The following is a 15,791-nucleotide window of genomic DNA, read 5'->3' on the forward strand; positions in this document are numbered from 1 at the left end:
TTATCTCTAATATGTCTAAGTAGCAGGTGCAGTTGTTACAAAGTATCATCTCTACACTTTTCTTTCTTACTTTTAACCCTTGTTTCTCATGATGCCCTGTAACATTCCCCCCTTTTCTTTCCCTTAAGCAAATTCTTTTGCTCTTAAAAGTGGTTCGTTATGTTTCATCATTACTTTTAGTGTCCATACTTGCCCAATAATTTCCTTTAGTTTACACCAAAGGATAAGATTCACTATTGTTAATGTTGAGGTGGCTATTAGTAACACCAATATTGGGTGGGTCATTTGGTAGCTGACGGGGAATAACCCCTAAACACATCCCACCAATTGTGCTCTCCGTCTAACTTCACTCGTTCCACTACTTGGTGTATTTCCTCTGTATCATGATGGACAGTAATTAAAGTCTTTCTTCCACTTTCTTGAACTTGTTTTAACAACCTTTTTAAATTTTCATGATGCAATAGTTTTCTTATTAGGGTGAGATTCATTCCAATAGGGGTGGGCTGTATATCCTGAATCAACTTATAATTAAATTGTAGCAATTGATAAGTAGTAACAGGAGCCGTGTAGTTAAAATCACATCCTGTAAGACTAACAAAGTTGCAAATGCAAATATTTGAATGGTTTCTCATGTCCACCATTTGATCATCTACTTGTACAAAATCACATTGAGTTCTCAGACAAACACATCCCATACCCCTGTAAATTATGATGGTTCTTAGGGTCTCGTTGGGATGCACCTCAAAGTGACAAACATTTTGTTCAGTGTCAAGACAAATATCTTGCCCTTTGATGGTGTTTCCTTCACAAATAAATCCTTGCTGGTCTCGTACGATACAGGCCTCGACATCAATAGTTTGCCACTTATTCCTGTTTTTCATAGCCCATACCCTACGTCCTAGGGGATAAAGTACAGTTCCGTGGTAGTTTAATCCTAGCGCAGCAATCGGGTATATGTTATACACTAAAGCTTTATATATTGTTAGTACAAAAGCTGTAGCTGTGTTGTTAGTAGGGTCAAAGGTAAAATTAACCAAATGCCACCACGATTGGAATCTCCTTTCAGATTTTGTTGTGTTATTCCAAATCACCTTTCGGATTTCTTTTGGTAGGATTCTGTCTTCACCTTCCCTAATGATTGCAGCTGCTATTGTCTGTTACCATAATTGAGCTTGGATACAACTAAGTGCAGTAGAAACATTAGTCTGAGCCACGTCTAATGCATTTATAATCAATTCATTGTGCTTTTCATTAAGCTTTTCCCACTGTGGTAACGTATTTGCTGTAAGCCATTGGCTGGTTCCTAAAGTTAGGAGGGAAGATCTTAAAGGGTTCTGTATGTTGTTTAGATCACCGGTCACCGTTGCGAGTTTGTTCCTTATTATCTCAGTATCTATACTATTTAAAACTCCCAGTCCTGTTCCTACTGCACCAATCACATGTCTCCTTTTCTCATTCGGGAAGGAAGGGTCCTCTTATGTAACCATGACGTCCACCCTATGTGTAAGGGTCTTATAAATGATGAACAGGATGGTTCTGTATTAATAATTCCACTCGCTTAAGAGACCATATTGGATTAGACATTACCTGTTGCTGACTGACATATTTAATTACATATGGTCCTGTCGGATACACATATGGTCCTATTTGCTCAGGCTCTGTGGGACTTGATTTAGTAGCCTGAGTCGAGGTAGTGTAGGCAGGGGGAGTAGTGGTTTCCTCTGGTGTCTGCAACCGAAATCTAAAAGTTAGAGCTTGGGCCCCCTCTTGAGTTGCCCCCAGACATACTATGGTCACCGTTTGAGTTATATTGAAGGGATACCAACAAATGTCCTTTCTTTTACATATCGTGCTGCCTGTTCGATTGGCAGAATCCCAGACCGTTCTTGACAGTAATTTGGGTCTGGAGAGGAGGCGGGTTACTTACTTTAAGGAGTCTACAATCTATCTGAACCGCCTTTCCTTTCTCAATCGTCCAGGTATAGACCAATTCTATTCTTTCCCATTCAGTTGGTCGCAGTGTCATGTTATTATTACATATTGCCACAGTTGCCAAATTCAACCCGTTCCCGAGCTTCCCGTATACCCAAAATAAGTGTTTGTCCAAAGCCACTCCCAACAGTGGTTACAGTTCAGCAGAGTCATAAGAATCCATATCACCGCTTTTGAATGCGAAGCTTCAATGGTCCCATAGGTGTCGATTCCCATCGTGGCTTAGGGGCTTTCTTCACTCTGGTGTGATGTACCCACAAGGTCTGCTCTTTAATCTTGATCGCTGTATGGGTTGTCAGCAGCACCTGGAAGGGGCCTTCCCATTTCGGTTTCAGAGGTGAATCTGTAAAGGACTTCACATACACATAATCACCAGGCTTAACATTATGCACCAGCCCATCAAGACCTCGGGCTCTGGTTCCTAAGACAAGTTTCTCTATCTCCCGAAGTTGTTTTTGCAGGTTTACAATATAATCAGATAACATTTCATCTCCAATCTGAGTTGATATTCCCGCCTGTAAAATATAGGGCCTCCCGTACTATATTTCAAAAGGGCTCAACTCCTCTTTAGTTCTGGGCTTAGTTCTAATTCTCAGGAGTGCCAGAGATTGTGGCAATCCGGCCTCCTCCTGCCCAATTTTACAATCTGAAACTTAATTAAGTGGTTCATCTTTTTCACTTGACTATTTGCTTGTGGCCTATATGAGGTATGTAACTGCAAATCCCAAGAGTTTACTAACTTGCTGAACAGTTTTTTTCAATGAAATGTGATCCTCTATCTGAGGAGATTGTTGCAGGAATTCCAAATCTCGGTATTATTTCTTGTAATAGTGCTTTAGTTACTTCCCTAGCCTTATTAGTTCAGCAAGGGAATGCTTCTGGCCAGCCTGAAAAGGTGTCTGTTAGAACCAGCAGATATCGAAACCCCCCTTTTCTTGAAAGTTCTGAGAAATCAATTTGCCACTGCTGCCCTGGATAGTTTCCTTTCCCTATCTGTCCAAGTTGGACTTTAGGGCTTACCTTAGGATTATTTTGCAAACATATTTCACACTGCTGTGTCACTTGTTTAACAGTGGTGTAGAGGTTCTGGGCAACTATACGCTGACTCAAATGTTTATACAAGGCCTCAGCTCCCCAGTGGGATTTCCTGTGTTCTGCTATAACTATGGCCCACGATAACGCAAATGGGATTATTATTTTGCCCTGTGGGGTCTTTGCCCACTTACCTTTCTCTACTTCTCTCCCTACATCTTCAACTAATTTCTGATCTTCTTTGGAATACCTGGGTTCACAATCAATTTGTATTTTACCGTCTGGGACCAAAGACTGCACCTCTAATTCACCTTTCTCAGCTGCTCTTTTGGCTTCTCGGTCTGCCATAGCATTGCCCAATTCTTGAGCAGTACCTCCTTTCTGATTAGCCTTGCAATGCATGATAGCCACTTTTTCAGGTTGCTGTACTGCTTCCAGGAGCCTAAGAATTTCTTCAGCATGTTTTATATGTTTCCCTTGGGTGGATAGGAGTCCTCTTTCTTTCCATATGGCTCTATGGGCATGGACTACCCCAAAAGCATATTTGGAGTCTGTCCAGATATTAATCTTTTGTCTTTCGCTAGCTCCAACGCTCGGGTTAAAGTGATTATTTCTGCTTTTTGTGCTGAAGTATTTGGGGCAAGGGCTGTGGATTCTGTTACCTGATTCACGGTGGTTATTGCATACCCTGCTCTGCGGATGCCTTGTCGAACAAAGCTACTTCCATCTGTGTACCAGGAATCTTCAGCGTCTTCCAGTGGCTCCTCCTCTAGATCTGATCGGCTGGAATAGACCGCTTCAATCGTTTCCAGGCAGTCATGTGATACCGGTTCTCCCGTGGTTCCACTGAGGAAAGTTGCTGGATTGACAATGTTAGTAACAATTATTTCCACATCATCCTGTTCCACCAGAACAGCCTGATATTTAAGGAATCTCTGTGGTGAGAGACAGTGCCCCCCTTCTATCTCTAATACTGTAGATACAGTATGAGATGTCAGCACTGTAATCTTTTGGCCCAATGTAAATTTACATGCTTCTTGAATATTTAGCACCAATGCTGCTACCGCCCTTAAGCAGCTAGGCCAACCTTTACTTACTTCATCAAGTTGTTTGGAGAAATACGCCACTGCTCTTCTATATGGTCCCAAGTTTTGGGCTAGGATTCCCAGAGCTATTCCCTGTTTCTCATGGGAGAACAACCAGAACATCTTAGTAATATTTGGTAACCCCAAGGCAGGGGCTTCCATTAATCTCCTTTTCAGCTGCTGAAATGCTCTTTCTGCTTCCCCATTCCAGGTGAGGTCTTTTGGATTAGATTTCAACAGTTTATAGAGTGGTCTTACCGAGAGTCCGTAGTTATAGATCCATAGACGACACCATCCCGTCATCCCTAAAAACGTACGGAGTTCTTTAGTTGTCTGTGGTCGAGTTTGGCAGATGGCCTCCTTTCTCGCTGTTCCTAGGGTCCTTTGGCCAGCAGTTATCTCGTATCCGAGGTAAGTTACCTGCTGCTGAGCTATTTGGGCTTTCTGTGGAGAGACTCGATAGCCATTAAGTCCAAGGAAATTCAGCAGACTGACTGTCCATAGTATACATAGTTCTTTTGTTTTAGTGGCTATCAATAGATCATCTACATATTGTAACATTATTCCATCTCCATGTGGTCGCTCCCATTGTTCCAAGTCTTTGGCTAGTTGGCTCCCAAAAAGAGTGGGGCTGTTTTTAAATCCCTGTGGTAACACAGTCCACGTTAATTGTGTCTTTCTCCCAGAGTCCGGGTTTTCCCACTCGAATGCAAACAGCAACTGGCTCTCTGGACTCAAAGGTAGGCAAAAGAAGGCGTCTTTTAGGTCCAATACGGTAAACCAGGCCAATTCAAGTGTCAATTTAGTTAATAATGTATATGGGTTTGCCACGACAGGATGCAGATCCTCAACAATTTTATTAATAGCTCTGAGGTCCTGTACTATTCGATAATTACCATCTGGCTTTTTGACAGGTAAAATGGGAGTGTTATATTCCGATTCACACTCTGTTAGTAGCCCATATTTGATAAACTGGTTGATTATTGGTCGGATTCCTTCCCTGTCTTCAGTTCTGAGGGGATATTGCTTAATTCTTACAGGCCGCGCCCCTGATTTGAGCCTGACCATTATTGGGGAGGCATTTTTTGCTTTTCCTGGTATTTCTGAGGCCCATACCCCTGGATATACTTGGTTCTGGATTTCCTCAGATATTTCTGAGCTAACAGGAGTATCTATGAGGGCCACACTCAGAAGTTCAATTAGCTGGTCATCCCCCACACGAAGCTCTATTTTTCCTTTCTCAAATTTTATTTCAGCTTTTAGTTGTTCCAGTAAGTCTTGCCCCAATAGAGGTTTTGGTGAGTTAGGCATATATAAGAATTTGTGTATTCCCAATTGTTTTCCCAATCTAAATTTAAGAGGCTTTGAAAAGTATGCCTTTTCACTTTGGCAAGTAGCTCCTTTACCGTTACAAAACCATCATCCGTAGGTGTTAAAGCTTGGTTAATAGGTTTCATCTTGAGAAAAAAAAATAAAATCAAGGACAGGGTCTGCCCTTTCTCTGTGCTTCCGAGCAGCTGTGCTGCTGCCTCCGAGAAGCACCTTTGAGGCGGGAGGGGCCCCCTTGGGCACACGCCACGCAGCACCGAGCTCGGGCCTCGTCACAGCGGTTTTACTGGGCTCCAGCTCCCTCCCCAGCCGGGGGAGGCTGCGGGACCGTTTCCCTGCTTCCACCCCATCTGGGAAACGCCGTACCGGCTCCCCCTCAAAAACAACATCAGTTGCAACAAGGTATTATAATTCAAGGTTCCCTTAAAGGGCCATTTCTCCTCATCATTTTTATTAAAGTCTTTCTGCTCACGCTTCCTCCTGGCAGCTCTCCTATCTCCTTCCTGTGAGCTAAAATACAGCCTAGAAGGCTCCTTTTCAATATTCCGCCACTTCGTTTACCTCCCATAATGAACACCCTGCCCGCAGGGGCTTATTCCTCAGCCTAAGAATACAAGCGGATTGAATTGACAACAATAATACCTTGTCCAAGGCAAAAGATGCAAGGACATACTCGCCCCACAGCGAATGCACCTAAATTCAAGACAATTGTCGAAAAGGAAATAATGTACTTATGACACTCCAAACACAGCACAAACAAACAAGCAACACCAATGGCAAATCAGACAGGCACTCGTCCGTGCTCCACGCCAAGTAAACCCGTCACTATTCTGTTCTACATTCCCCCCCACATACCAGCGGCATTCTTACTGATTCCTTACACCTTTTATATCCCCACAAAGCACCTGCTTAAGCTGGCCTGAGCGCTCAATCTTATTCCATTTAGACTGGTTTCCTTGACTCTCACTACACCAAAAATCGTCCCCAAACCATACCCAAACATTCTGTTTACAACCAAAACACTCAAAAACATATATTGGGTTGCATGAAAAATCCTGATATCCGTGTATAGGACAATAAGGGTTAACAATCGGTTCGACTAAGACAGCCCCAAAGTCTGTCATACGCTTTGTCCACTCCGGCCACTCTCCTCATGGAGAACACGGAACCGCGGATCAGGACTCCGCACTCGCCCTGCAGTCCAACTTCATCACTTACTCAAACACTCACCCAACTTACAACAACTTACAACAACATTAATTGTATAATAAAGCACTTTTCACACAATACACAGTACCGGGCACAAAACCTTCTTAAGTATACAGATTGTAATGACTATCATAAAATCCCAATTATAGCCACAATAATATAAATTACAATTCCCAGGGGCTGTAATAGTTGGTACAAACGATAGCTATCCCGTACTCACGCAATTTCAGCGAAGAGCACCCATCGCGTACTTCCCTTAATCAGCGATTCCCGCATTCCCCACTGCTGGATTCGAATCCTGACCACCCAGGGGCGAGCGCCAATGCTCTTTACCTCGCGTAGGATGTCTCCTCACGACTTACAGGTTCCCCCCCTTAAATTAACATACCTGGTCCGCTGATGGTCCTTGTCTGTCTCTGCAGTGATCGGGTGAGCGAGGGAGGTCCTCCGAGAAATCTCAGGGCATGCCAAGGACATCCCACTCTCAGCCGGTCCTGCAGCCGGACAGAGAGGGTCCCATCTGGGGTGCCAAACTGACACGCAGAAACAAACTTTACAACTCACAAAGAGTTATAAAGCAGGCGTGTTTATTACGGCGCCGGGTGCAAGGGGATTTCTCCTCAAAGCTTGCACACCATTTCGGCAAGCAGTCGGATATTTATTACACCAAAGCATACATAGTCATAGGGTTTCATAATACGTATGTATAAGTTGGGGGCGGAGTTGATTCAGAAACTGCGCAGGCTCAGATCTGTCTCTGGTGGTCTTTTACTTCTTCAGGGGTCTTATCTTCCTCTTCCTCTTCTGTCCTCTAGATGAACTTCAGTCTTTTAAGCGTGCTGTCTTCTTACTTGTTGATTTCAGCAGTTTTAACAAGTCCTAGTCGGTTCTGTGGTCAGACTAGCCTTGCAGTTCCTGTTATCACTCCCTTTGTTCAGCAAGTAGCTTTTGACAAATACCAGTCCCTGATAAACTTAACCCTTAACAGACGTTACAGGCGCCAGCCTTGGTAAGTGAGTTTTAGAAAGAATAAACAAGAAACAATATCTAAGTGGTTAAACAAGAAACAATATCCAAATGGTTAAAAGCAGACAGTTATGTCTCTGTATCCCCAGAACTGGCCTACAGTGGGGAGCCGACGAGAGATGGCTCAGGGACACACCACGGCCGGCAGCAGTGTTTGCTGCATCCAAGCGTCCTCCTCCCATCCCCACAGAGCTGCTTGGCGCTGCTGGTATCTCCTATTTCCCCCAACTGGCTGCTTGCTCGGACCAGACGTTTTGGTTCAGCTGCATCTCCTGAAAGAAAGCAGAGGAGCAAGAAGCCAGAGGCAATGGGAGAGAAGCCCCCAGGGCGCAGAGTCCTTGGAGATAAAGGCCTTTGGGGAAGGTTTCTCACATCAGGACAGGCCAGGAAAACAGAGGAAACTATGCAGTGGGAAGACTCCAGCAGGCAACTTCTTGAAGGGGCTGAGCTCTGCCTGCTGGCCAGTTTTACTAGCTCTCCTGACAGCAGTAACAACAGCTCCCAAAGACAGGCTATTTACAGAGCATAGTCTCCTCTGAACAGATACAAGCATAACCTTGACACCTCACCTCCCCCAAGCAGCCCCCTCCTGCCCCGCTCCTGCGAGAGGAGCAAGCTCTGGTCTGGGTGCAGGGCTGGAGGGAAGCCTCTGACACCGGCCAGGAGGTGAGGACCAGCTCCCACAGGGGCACACTGCCCCCACGGGCCCCAGCCCAGCACAGCCCCAATCCTGCGGCTGTGGTCCCCCAGGGCATGGCCAGGCTGCACTGTCTCCTTGTGCCACCCCACCTTGCTGGCAGCTGAGATGTCTCCAGGCACGCCCTGTGCATGGAGGGCTGTAGGGGCCCAGGCTCTTGGGGTGCTGGGACCCAGAGATTGGGCTGTGGGGTGTTCCCTGCTCTGGGAGCAGAACAGGCACCCTGGGGGACTCGCTTGGATGTGGCTGTCCCTATTGCTGCTCTTAAGAGGTCAGGCAGAGGCCAGGACCAACCCCATCTGAATTGCAGCATCCTGCCCAATTGCGACAGGTTTCCCTGCCTTTCCAGATTCCCCTGGCCCCGCCACGCCAAGCCCCTAGGAGCAGAGATGGGTAAGGGCTTTCCAGCAAGGAAGGAGGGGTGAGAAGGCCAGTTTGCTCATCCTAGGGCTGAAGGTGCTGGGACACATGGGGCTGCTCTGCCCGTTGCACCCCAAGGCAAAGGGTGAGGGGCAGAGCACAGCTGGAGCCAGAGGAGCACAGCTGGAGCTGGGGCTGCCTGACTCATCAGGGGATGGAGGGAGGGAAGGCTGTGGGGAGTGATGTCCATGACTTTTTCTGGGAATGCTGTCTCAGACCCCAGCGAGAACTAGGGTCATGCCTCCCCACCCTTCTCTTCCCCTGCCTTGTTAGGTCTCCTGGTTGCCACCGTCACCCGTGCCAGGAAAGGCACTCTAGAAAATCTCCTAGATTGCTGGAGCCCTGCTCGATTGTCCTTCCAGCACGTACCAGGGTGCTTCAGGTCCCCCATGAGGACTAGGGCCTGTGAACGTGAGGCTCCTTCCACTTGTTTGAAGAAGGCCTCCTCTACATCTTCCTCCTCAACAGGAGGTCTCTAGCAGGTAACTGCCAACACGGCACCCACGTTGCTCTGCCTGCTGATGCGGACCCATAAGCTGGCTCCTGTCCCACCCCAAGCAGAAGGCAAGTCCACCTCCTCGCCTTCCCAGACAGTCCTTCCTGAAGAGCCAGTGTCCCTCCACCACAGCCCTCCCGCTGTGCCATCTACCCACCACACCTCTGTGGTCCCAGTGTGGCCACAGCCCTGTAATCACACACAGACTTCTGGCCCTGCTGATGCTTCTCCACGCTGTGTGCATGAGCGTGCGGGCACTTCAGGGAGGCACCAGCTGTGCTGGTTTCCAGGGAAGAGCGTTAGAGCCTCCTCTGTTGTGCTGCCTGTGTGTTGGGATGTGCAGGAGCGGGGCTGCACATGTTCACGCTGTGCTGTGTGTGGGGACTTTATTCCCTCCTGCCCCTACCAGCAGTTCTGGGATCACTCATAGGGTGTGTGTAATCCCTTTCGATGGATCCATCACCAGGCACAGATCAGTCAGTCCAGCTGGCAACAGCCCCAGAGCTCTTCATTTTGTAAAGGGGCCTCCCAGCCCCTCTGCTAACAGCCACTGCTACAGCTGCCGCTCCCAGCAACTTCCCCTCTGCTGCGGTTACCAGCATCTAGTGCTAGGGAGGAAGAAAGAGAAGTGTATGATCGTATGGACAGGGAGAAGGCAGAGAAATCCTACAGGCTTAGCTCAGGCCACCTGTGACGGGATCTGCTTGCGATGAAGCCTCAAGGTGTGTGTGAAGTGGGAGAGGAGCCTTGTGCCCAAGCCCATGAGAAGGTCCCAGGTGCAGCTGATCAGCCTGGGGCTGAGTCAGGTGGGGCCAACACCTTGGGTGTCCCATACAGGTGTCCCCCCTCAGGGCAAGGTGTCTTGGGGCAGGACTCTGCAAGGGAAGGACATGCTCTCTGGTTTGGAAAGGGTTTGGAGAGCCAGCCATCAGAGGGATCCCCCCGTCTTCAGCCAGGGCTTTTACGTCCCACATGGAAAGCCAATTCTGGGTGCCCAGGCAGTCCCCTTGGGTGTCAGGGAGGCCCAGCCCAAAGCCAGCCTCCAGAACCTGCTTCTGTCTCGCAAGGGGTGTCAGAGAAATGCCCTCTTTCCCCCAGGGCTGCTCTCAGTGGAGGGATGGGCCTTGCAGCCAGGGGAAGCACCATCCCTTTTTGGAGACGGTTACCAGGGGAGCTGCCTCTGCTGCTCTTGATGCTGCCTGTTGTTCTCAGTGATGTGCTTGAAGATGTTCCTCCATGCTTGACGTGGCTCCAGCCTTCTGAGGACCCGGACTGCTCATGGGGAAAGGTGGCTGCAACAACAGGGAAACATCATCCTTCAGCCTCTGCCGGAGACCCCTTCTGCCTCTCCCCTCGCCCGGCCCCTGCACCCACCCAGTCCCCTGTGTACCCACCCTTTCACCCTGTGGTGAGTTCTGGGCCTTGGCCGTGGCGGTAACCCAGGTCATGCCCGTGTTAGGAGACATCAGAGGGTGCCCTATGCAACCCCAGGACACAGGCACAGGGGTCCTGGACATCTCTGTGGGGTCACAATTGCCCCAAGCTGCCCCCAGAGCTGGCGCACACTTACTCAGGCTGGAGTCTCTCCAGCTGGGCTGCTGCTGCCATCTCCTCCGCTGGGAGAAGGTTTTCAGCCTTTCTCCACCTCTTGCTGACCTCCCTTCTCCTGGGCTGGGCTGGAGGGTGGGGAGTCCAAGTGCCTCCAGTGCCGAGTGCCTGACAAGGAGGAGATGCTCTGAGCAAACCAGAGGGCAAACACAGGTGCCGATTCCCAGACGACCTCTTGAAAGGAGCCTGCAGCTGGACCTGGGAGCCGGGACACTCAGCACCGCATGCCCAACATCACGGCTGACGGCTCCTTTTGCCTCTTGGATCCTGCTCCCAATCTCTCCCAGGGAAAAACCCCTGCCCTGCAACTGGGTGTCAGTCCTGCTACCACCCCCTGCAGACCTGCCACCCTGGCTGCCCTGACAGAGAGGGTCGCTGCTGCTCTCAGCAGTATCAATTGCTGCCCGTACCTGGGGCAGCTGTCGGTCCTCCCCTGCAGACCAGGCTTCCTACGCCACCCATTCTGCCTTTGCTTGCCCTCGCTGCTCTTGCCACCGGGTCTTCGCTTGCTCCCACTCTGCGGACAGCTGCCAGACCTCCACGAGGGGATGGAAATGCAGCAGCAAGCAGGATTAGTCTCAGCTCCTGGAGGGGCTTCCTTTGGGTCTGACCCACTTTGCTGCCCCTTGCCTCAGCCGGTCGGTCAGCTTTGCCCCTAACAGATCAGGGGCCGTGGAGTCACGCCAGGCTCTTCAACTCATGGCAAACACAGCTGAGTGACCAAAGACCTCCACTGTCAACGACCTAGGAAGGACTTGCACGTTTTTTCCAGAGCCCCTGGCCAGAATAAAGTGTTTCATGACAACCCAGGGGGCAATAACAGGCGGGAACGGTGTGCAGCACCTTCCTTTTCAGGAAGAAGGTCTGAAGGAGGTGACAGACAGGTTCCAATGAACGCAAGCCACGGGATCCTTTCAGGGTGGCTCTCTGCACAAAGAGGCTTTTGCTGAGTCTCAAACAGCACGGTAGTCACAGCAAGGCACGTACCCGCAGCGCTCTCTTGCAGCCTTCAGACGATGGGAATGCAGCGCTGGGCCTGCCTGGACGAGCTGGCTCCTGCCTGCCTGCCTCCTTCGTCCTGAGGGATCTGCCTGCACATGGGGGGAGCACGCTGCAAAAGAAACAACAGGAGGAGTCAGCATGAGCGCGGGGCAGTTTTGTCTCCCATTTTCACCCGGTATCAAAGCTCCCCAGGCTGGCAGAAGAAGTGGGGCAGGTGGGGCCGTTTCCCATGGCAAGCTGGAGCCTTTCCTGAGCCTCGTCAGACGGATGGGAAAGGACTGCACCTCAGGTCTGGTGTAAGGGCATGCCAAGCGATGGAGGGTGCACCAACATCCTCCACCTTCCCCACTAAGGGGCCCACGATGGGGCAAACAAGCTCATAAAAAATGTGGGGCATGCGTCGGGGACCTTCCTGAGTCCCTACAGCCAGAGTGTCCAAAGGAGATGTCTTGCCTACATGGGCGCAAAGGTCCCTTTCCCCCTTCCCACAAGGGTCTCGCCTGGCAGAAGGCTTCTTCCCTGTGTCTTGCTGCCTGGTGCCCGGCCCCCGGTTTGGCAGCACAGCGAGGGAAAACTTCACCCACCTCTGCAGCAGCTTCTCAGGATGCCCCTCTGCACCTGGGAAAGGAGGAAGCTCTTCAGAGCAGCCCTGTGGGGCGTGTGTTTTAACCAGGCTGTGGTCACCCAGCGTGGGGCCGGGCCCCACTGGGAGAGCAGGGCCCCACCTGGACAGCAGGGCCCTGTTCCCGTACCTCTTTTTGATTGCTTCAGCCTGTTTCCCAGCAGGTTCCCTGCTGACCCAGGGACACCTGGAGGGAGCCCAGAGGGCAAAGAGAAAGTGACACCGTGCGCTGGTCCTTTGCTGCTGAGCTGGGCCAGACTCCTGGGACAGAGGGAGCTCCTGGCAAGTGGGCAGCGCTGCACAGAGACACCTCTGCCCACGAGCAGCCCCTCTGCAAAGCACAGCAGGGCTCAGGGCACTGCCTGCAGGCACAGAGGGGAGAGGAGCAAGGCAGAGAGAGGTTAAAGGCAATGCAGAGGACAAGGATACCGAGAGCTGACTGGGGGAAAAAAGTTGCAGCTACAGAACTAGCTGAAACTGGCAGATGCAAGCAGAATGAAGAAGAAAGTGACCAAGGAAACAATTCCAGGAGAAAGAGGTAACTTCAGAAGGCGGCCAGCCCAGCGACCAAGCAAACCAGTAAGAAATCAAGAGACCACTGACCAGAATTAAGTGATTGGACTTGGGGTGGTACGTTGGGGTACTTGGGGTGATGGGTGGTACGTTCCAGGAAATCTGCCCATAAGGGTATAATGGGGGTGCGTGATCTGCAGTAGGGGTCCCTCCTTGGAGCCACCCACCTCGAGCTGCTCTGCATGTCAGATAAATAAACCACTTACTAACTCAGGGGATTGGCGACTCGTCTTCTGCGAGCAGAAACCTAGGGCCGAGCCCTGTTGAGGTGGCACCCGCATAATTCCTACCATGGTCTAGGGGCTGGCTGCACAATTCCCAAAACAACAAGCCAAGGGCCTGCTCCTGCCCTATCACCTACTCAGGCACATGTGACATCACAAGAAGCTGCCGAAGCCAGCTGCATGCTCCTGCCCTAAGACCTACAGAGCCACCATTGACATCACAAGCACCTGCACCAGCCAGGAGTCTATTTATACCCAGACAGCTACTTAGCCATCAGTGACAACACAAGCAGCTCTACAAGACACATCCTGCTCCTGCCCTATCAACTACTCATGCACCTATGACATCACAAGCACCTACACAAGCCAGGTGCATACTCCTGCCCCATCACCTGCTTGGGTGCCACCTATGACATCGCAAGTAGCAGCACGTGCCGGGGTCGTGCTCCACGCCTATTGGCTACTCAGTCAACAGTGGCCCTCCAGGAACCTGAAGAAGTCAGGGGCATGCTTCTGTCCTACCACCTCATCCGCTATCACTTACATCACAAGCAGCTGCAGAAGCCAGGGGCATACTCCTGCCCTATTACCTACTCAGGCACATATGACATCATAAGCACCTGCACAAGCCAAGAAACAAGAAAGATCAGCCACAGACATGCAGAGAACTGGACAGCCACACACTTGGTGCCTACACAGTAGCAGTATCAAGGCCCTGCCGAGACACAAAACATTAAATTAATGTGCCGTTTTTCTACACAGGAAGCAACTAAGGATCAACTCAATACAACCATCTGTGGTTACGTATTTTCACAAGAGGCACACGCTGCTTCAGCTTCTACCTTTCAGTCTCTTACCCATGAGAAAATGGAAGCATGTTCTATGGCAAGAGGAAACCCTTAATTGGAAAGTCAGTTCACGGCCTAATTTGCCTCTCTATGCACATATCTAGTGAATAACCCAGGAAACGTTTCAGAAGGCTCATTCACACTGCTCCTGTGCCTGCAGCACCCCTGGGCCTGGGCCTGGGCCCGGGCCCCACCTGCATCTCACCAGTTTCTCCTCAGGCCACTCAGCCTCTGCCCCCTCCAGCCCCGCCCCAGGCCAGCTGTGACTGACAGGCCACCTCCTGCTGCGCTGATTGGCTCAGCTGTGGCCAATGGCACTACTGTTGCTGGGCTGGCTGGAGCCAGCTGGCACCAGCTGGGCGGGCAGGGGCAGCGCAGGCCTCTCCTCCCAGAGCTGCCCTGCCCCCGCTGCCCTCCCACACTGCCACAGACCCTGGGGTGGATCCTGGTCATGGGGGGGTGATTTTGGGCAGCCATGGCCATGGGCAGGAGGAGCTGCCTGTGATTATCCTGTAGCTTTTTTGGGCTTTAATTCAGGCATCTTCAGAGGAATAAAGTCAAACGCCAGCAGCTTCTGTCCAGGCCCTCTCCTGGAGCAGACAGGCTGTCCAGGAAAGGGCCCTGTCAGGGCACAGGCCTCATCCTGCTGCGCTCGCCCAACCCACTCCGCCAGTCGCGGCAACTCACCCCCTGACCGCAGCTCGTTCCTCAGCCAGCCGGGATACTGGACCTGCGGAGAGATGGCCTTCAAGAAGGGCCATTGCCCCTGGAGCTGTTCTCTCAGCAGCTCAAGGTGTGTGCACAGCTCTGCCATCCCTCTGTCCACTCATGGGGTCTGGGCCTGCTCAGGGAGAGAGGGAAGGGAAGGGGGTTGAGGGGAAGGGACATGACAGGAGGGGAGGAGAGGGGGCAGGAGAGGAGCTGCCGTGGGTTTGCTCTGGAACAGCAAGTCTTTCCCAAAATGTGGGTCTGTCTGTGCTGCCAGCCACAGCCCTGGGCAGGAGGAGCTGTGTGGTGGGAGCTGCTGGTGTCGGCCAGGCCGGCACCTGGCAGGAGGGAGGGCTCTGCCCTCGGTCACACCGCCCATGCTGAGCCCAGCCCCCAGGGCCTTCCTCAGGCCTCGCCTTCCCCCGGGGCTGAGGAGAAGAGACACCCTGTCCTGGCATGGCCCAGGGCATCCTCCTGTGGCCAGAAAAAAGGACGGAGTCCCGTCACTCTCCCTACACAGGCTGACCGCTGTCCTTCGTGTCTGTCCCCGGGGCTCCCCAGCACTGGCAGGCCCCGCAGGGCTTCAGGGCCAAGCAAACGCTGGGGTGCCAGGGGCTCCTGGGGCCCCGGGGCAGCTTTGGGCATCTCCGAAGCTGAGGCACGGCTGCCCCTTTCCTTCTGCAGATGCAGTTATTTGCTGCCCCTTCATGGTCAGAACTGTTTCTCCTCGTGGCACGTGGCTTGGACAGATGATACTTCCCTGTTAGTCGGGGAGAACTTCAGGGAAACGAAGACGTCATAACATGCACACAGGTCGGGGGACAGTGAAAAGGAGCCATGTCAAGGTTGTCCTGCTCTTTCACATCTGAACTCAGATAATTGGGTGCCTCCCAGCACCTGTCAGCTTTTTTTCCTCCAAG

General features: G+C 51.2%; 1 protein-coding gene across 1 annotated transcript; it reads right to left on the bottom strand.

Annotated features, from left to right (window-relative positions):
• Positions 1–6,594: 6,594 nt before the first annotated feature.
• Positions 6,595–14,977, bottom strand: LOC132321909 (uncharacterized). Its single transcript, XM_059835281.1, has 5 exons — positions 14,851–14,977; positions 11,882–12,005; positions 10,857–11,002; positions 10,453–10,578; positions 6,595–7,945 (listed from the first exon to the last, which is right to left on the bottom strand). The coding sequence occupies exons 1-5, from the start codon at positions 14,975–14,977 to the stop codon at positions 7,770–7,772; spliced, it is 699 nt and encodes a 232-aa protein (XP_059691264.1). The 3' UTR covers positions 6,595–7,769.
• Between the last annotated feature and the right edge of the window lie 814 nt (positions 14,978–15,791).

The sequence above is a fragment of the Gavia stellata genome, unplaced genomic scaffold, assembly GCF_030936135.1.
Source record: "Gavia stellata isolate bGavSte3 unplaced genomic scaffold, bGavSte3.hap2 HAP2_SCAFFOLD_94, whole genome shotgun sequence".
In the NCBI taxonomy this organism is placed as follows: Eukaryota; Metazoa; Chordata; class Aves; order Gaviiformes; family Gaviidae; genus Gavia; species Gavia stellata.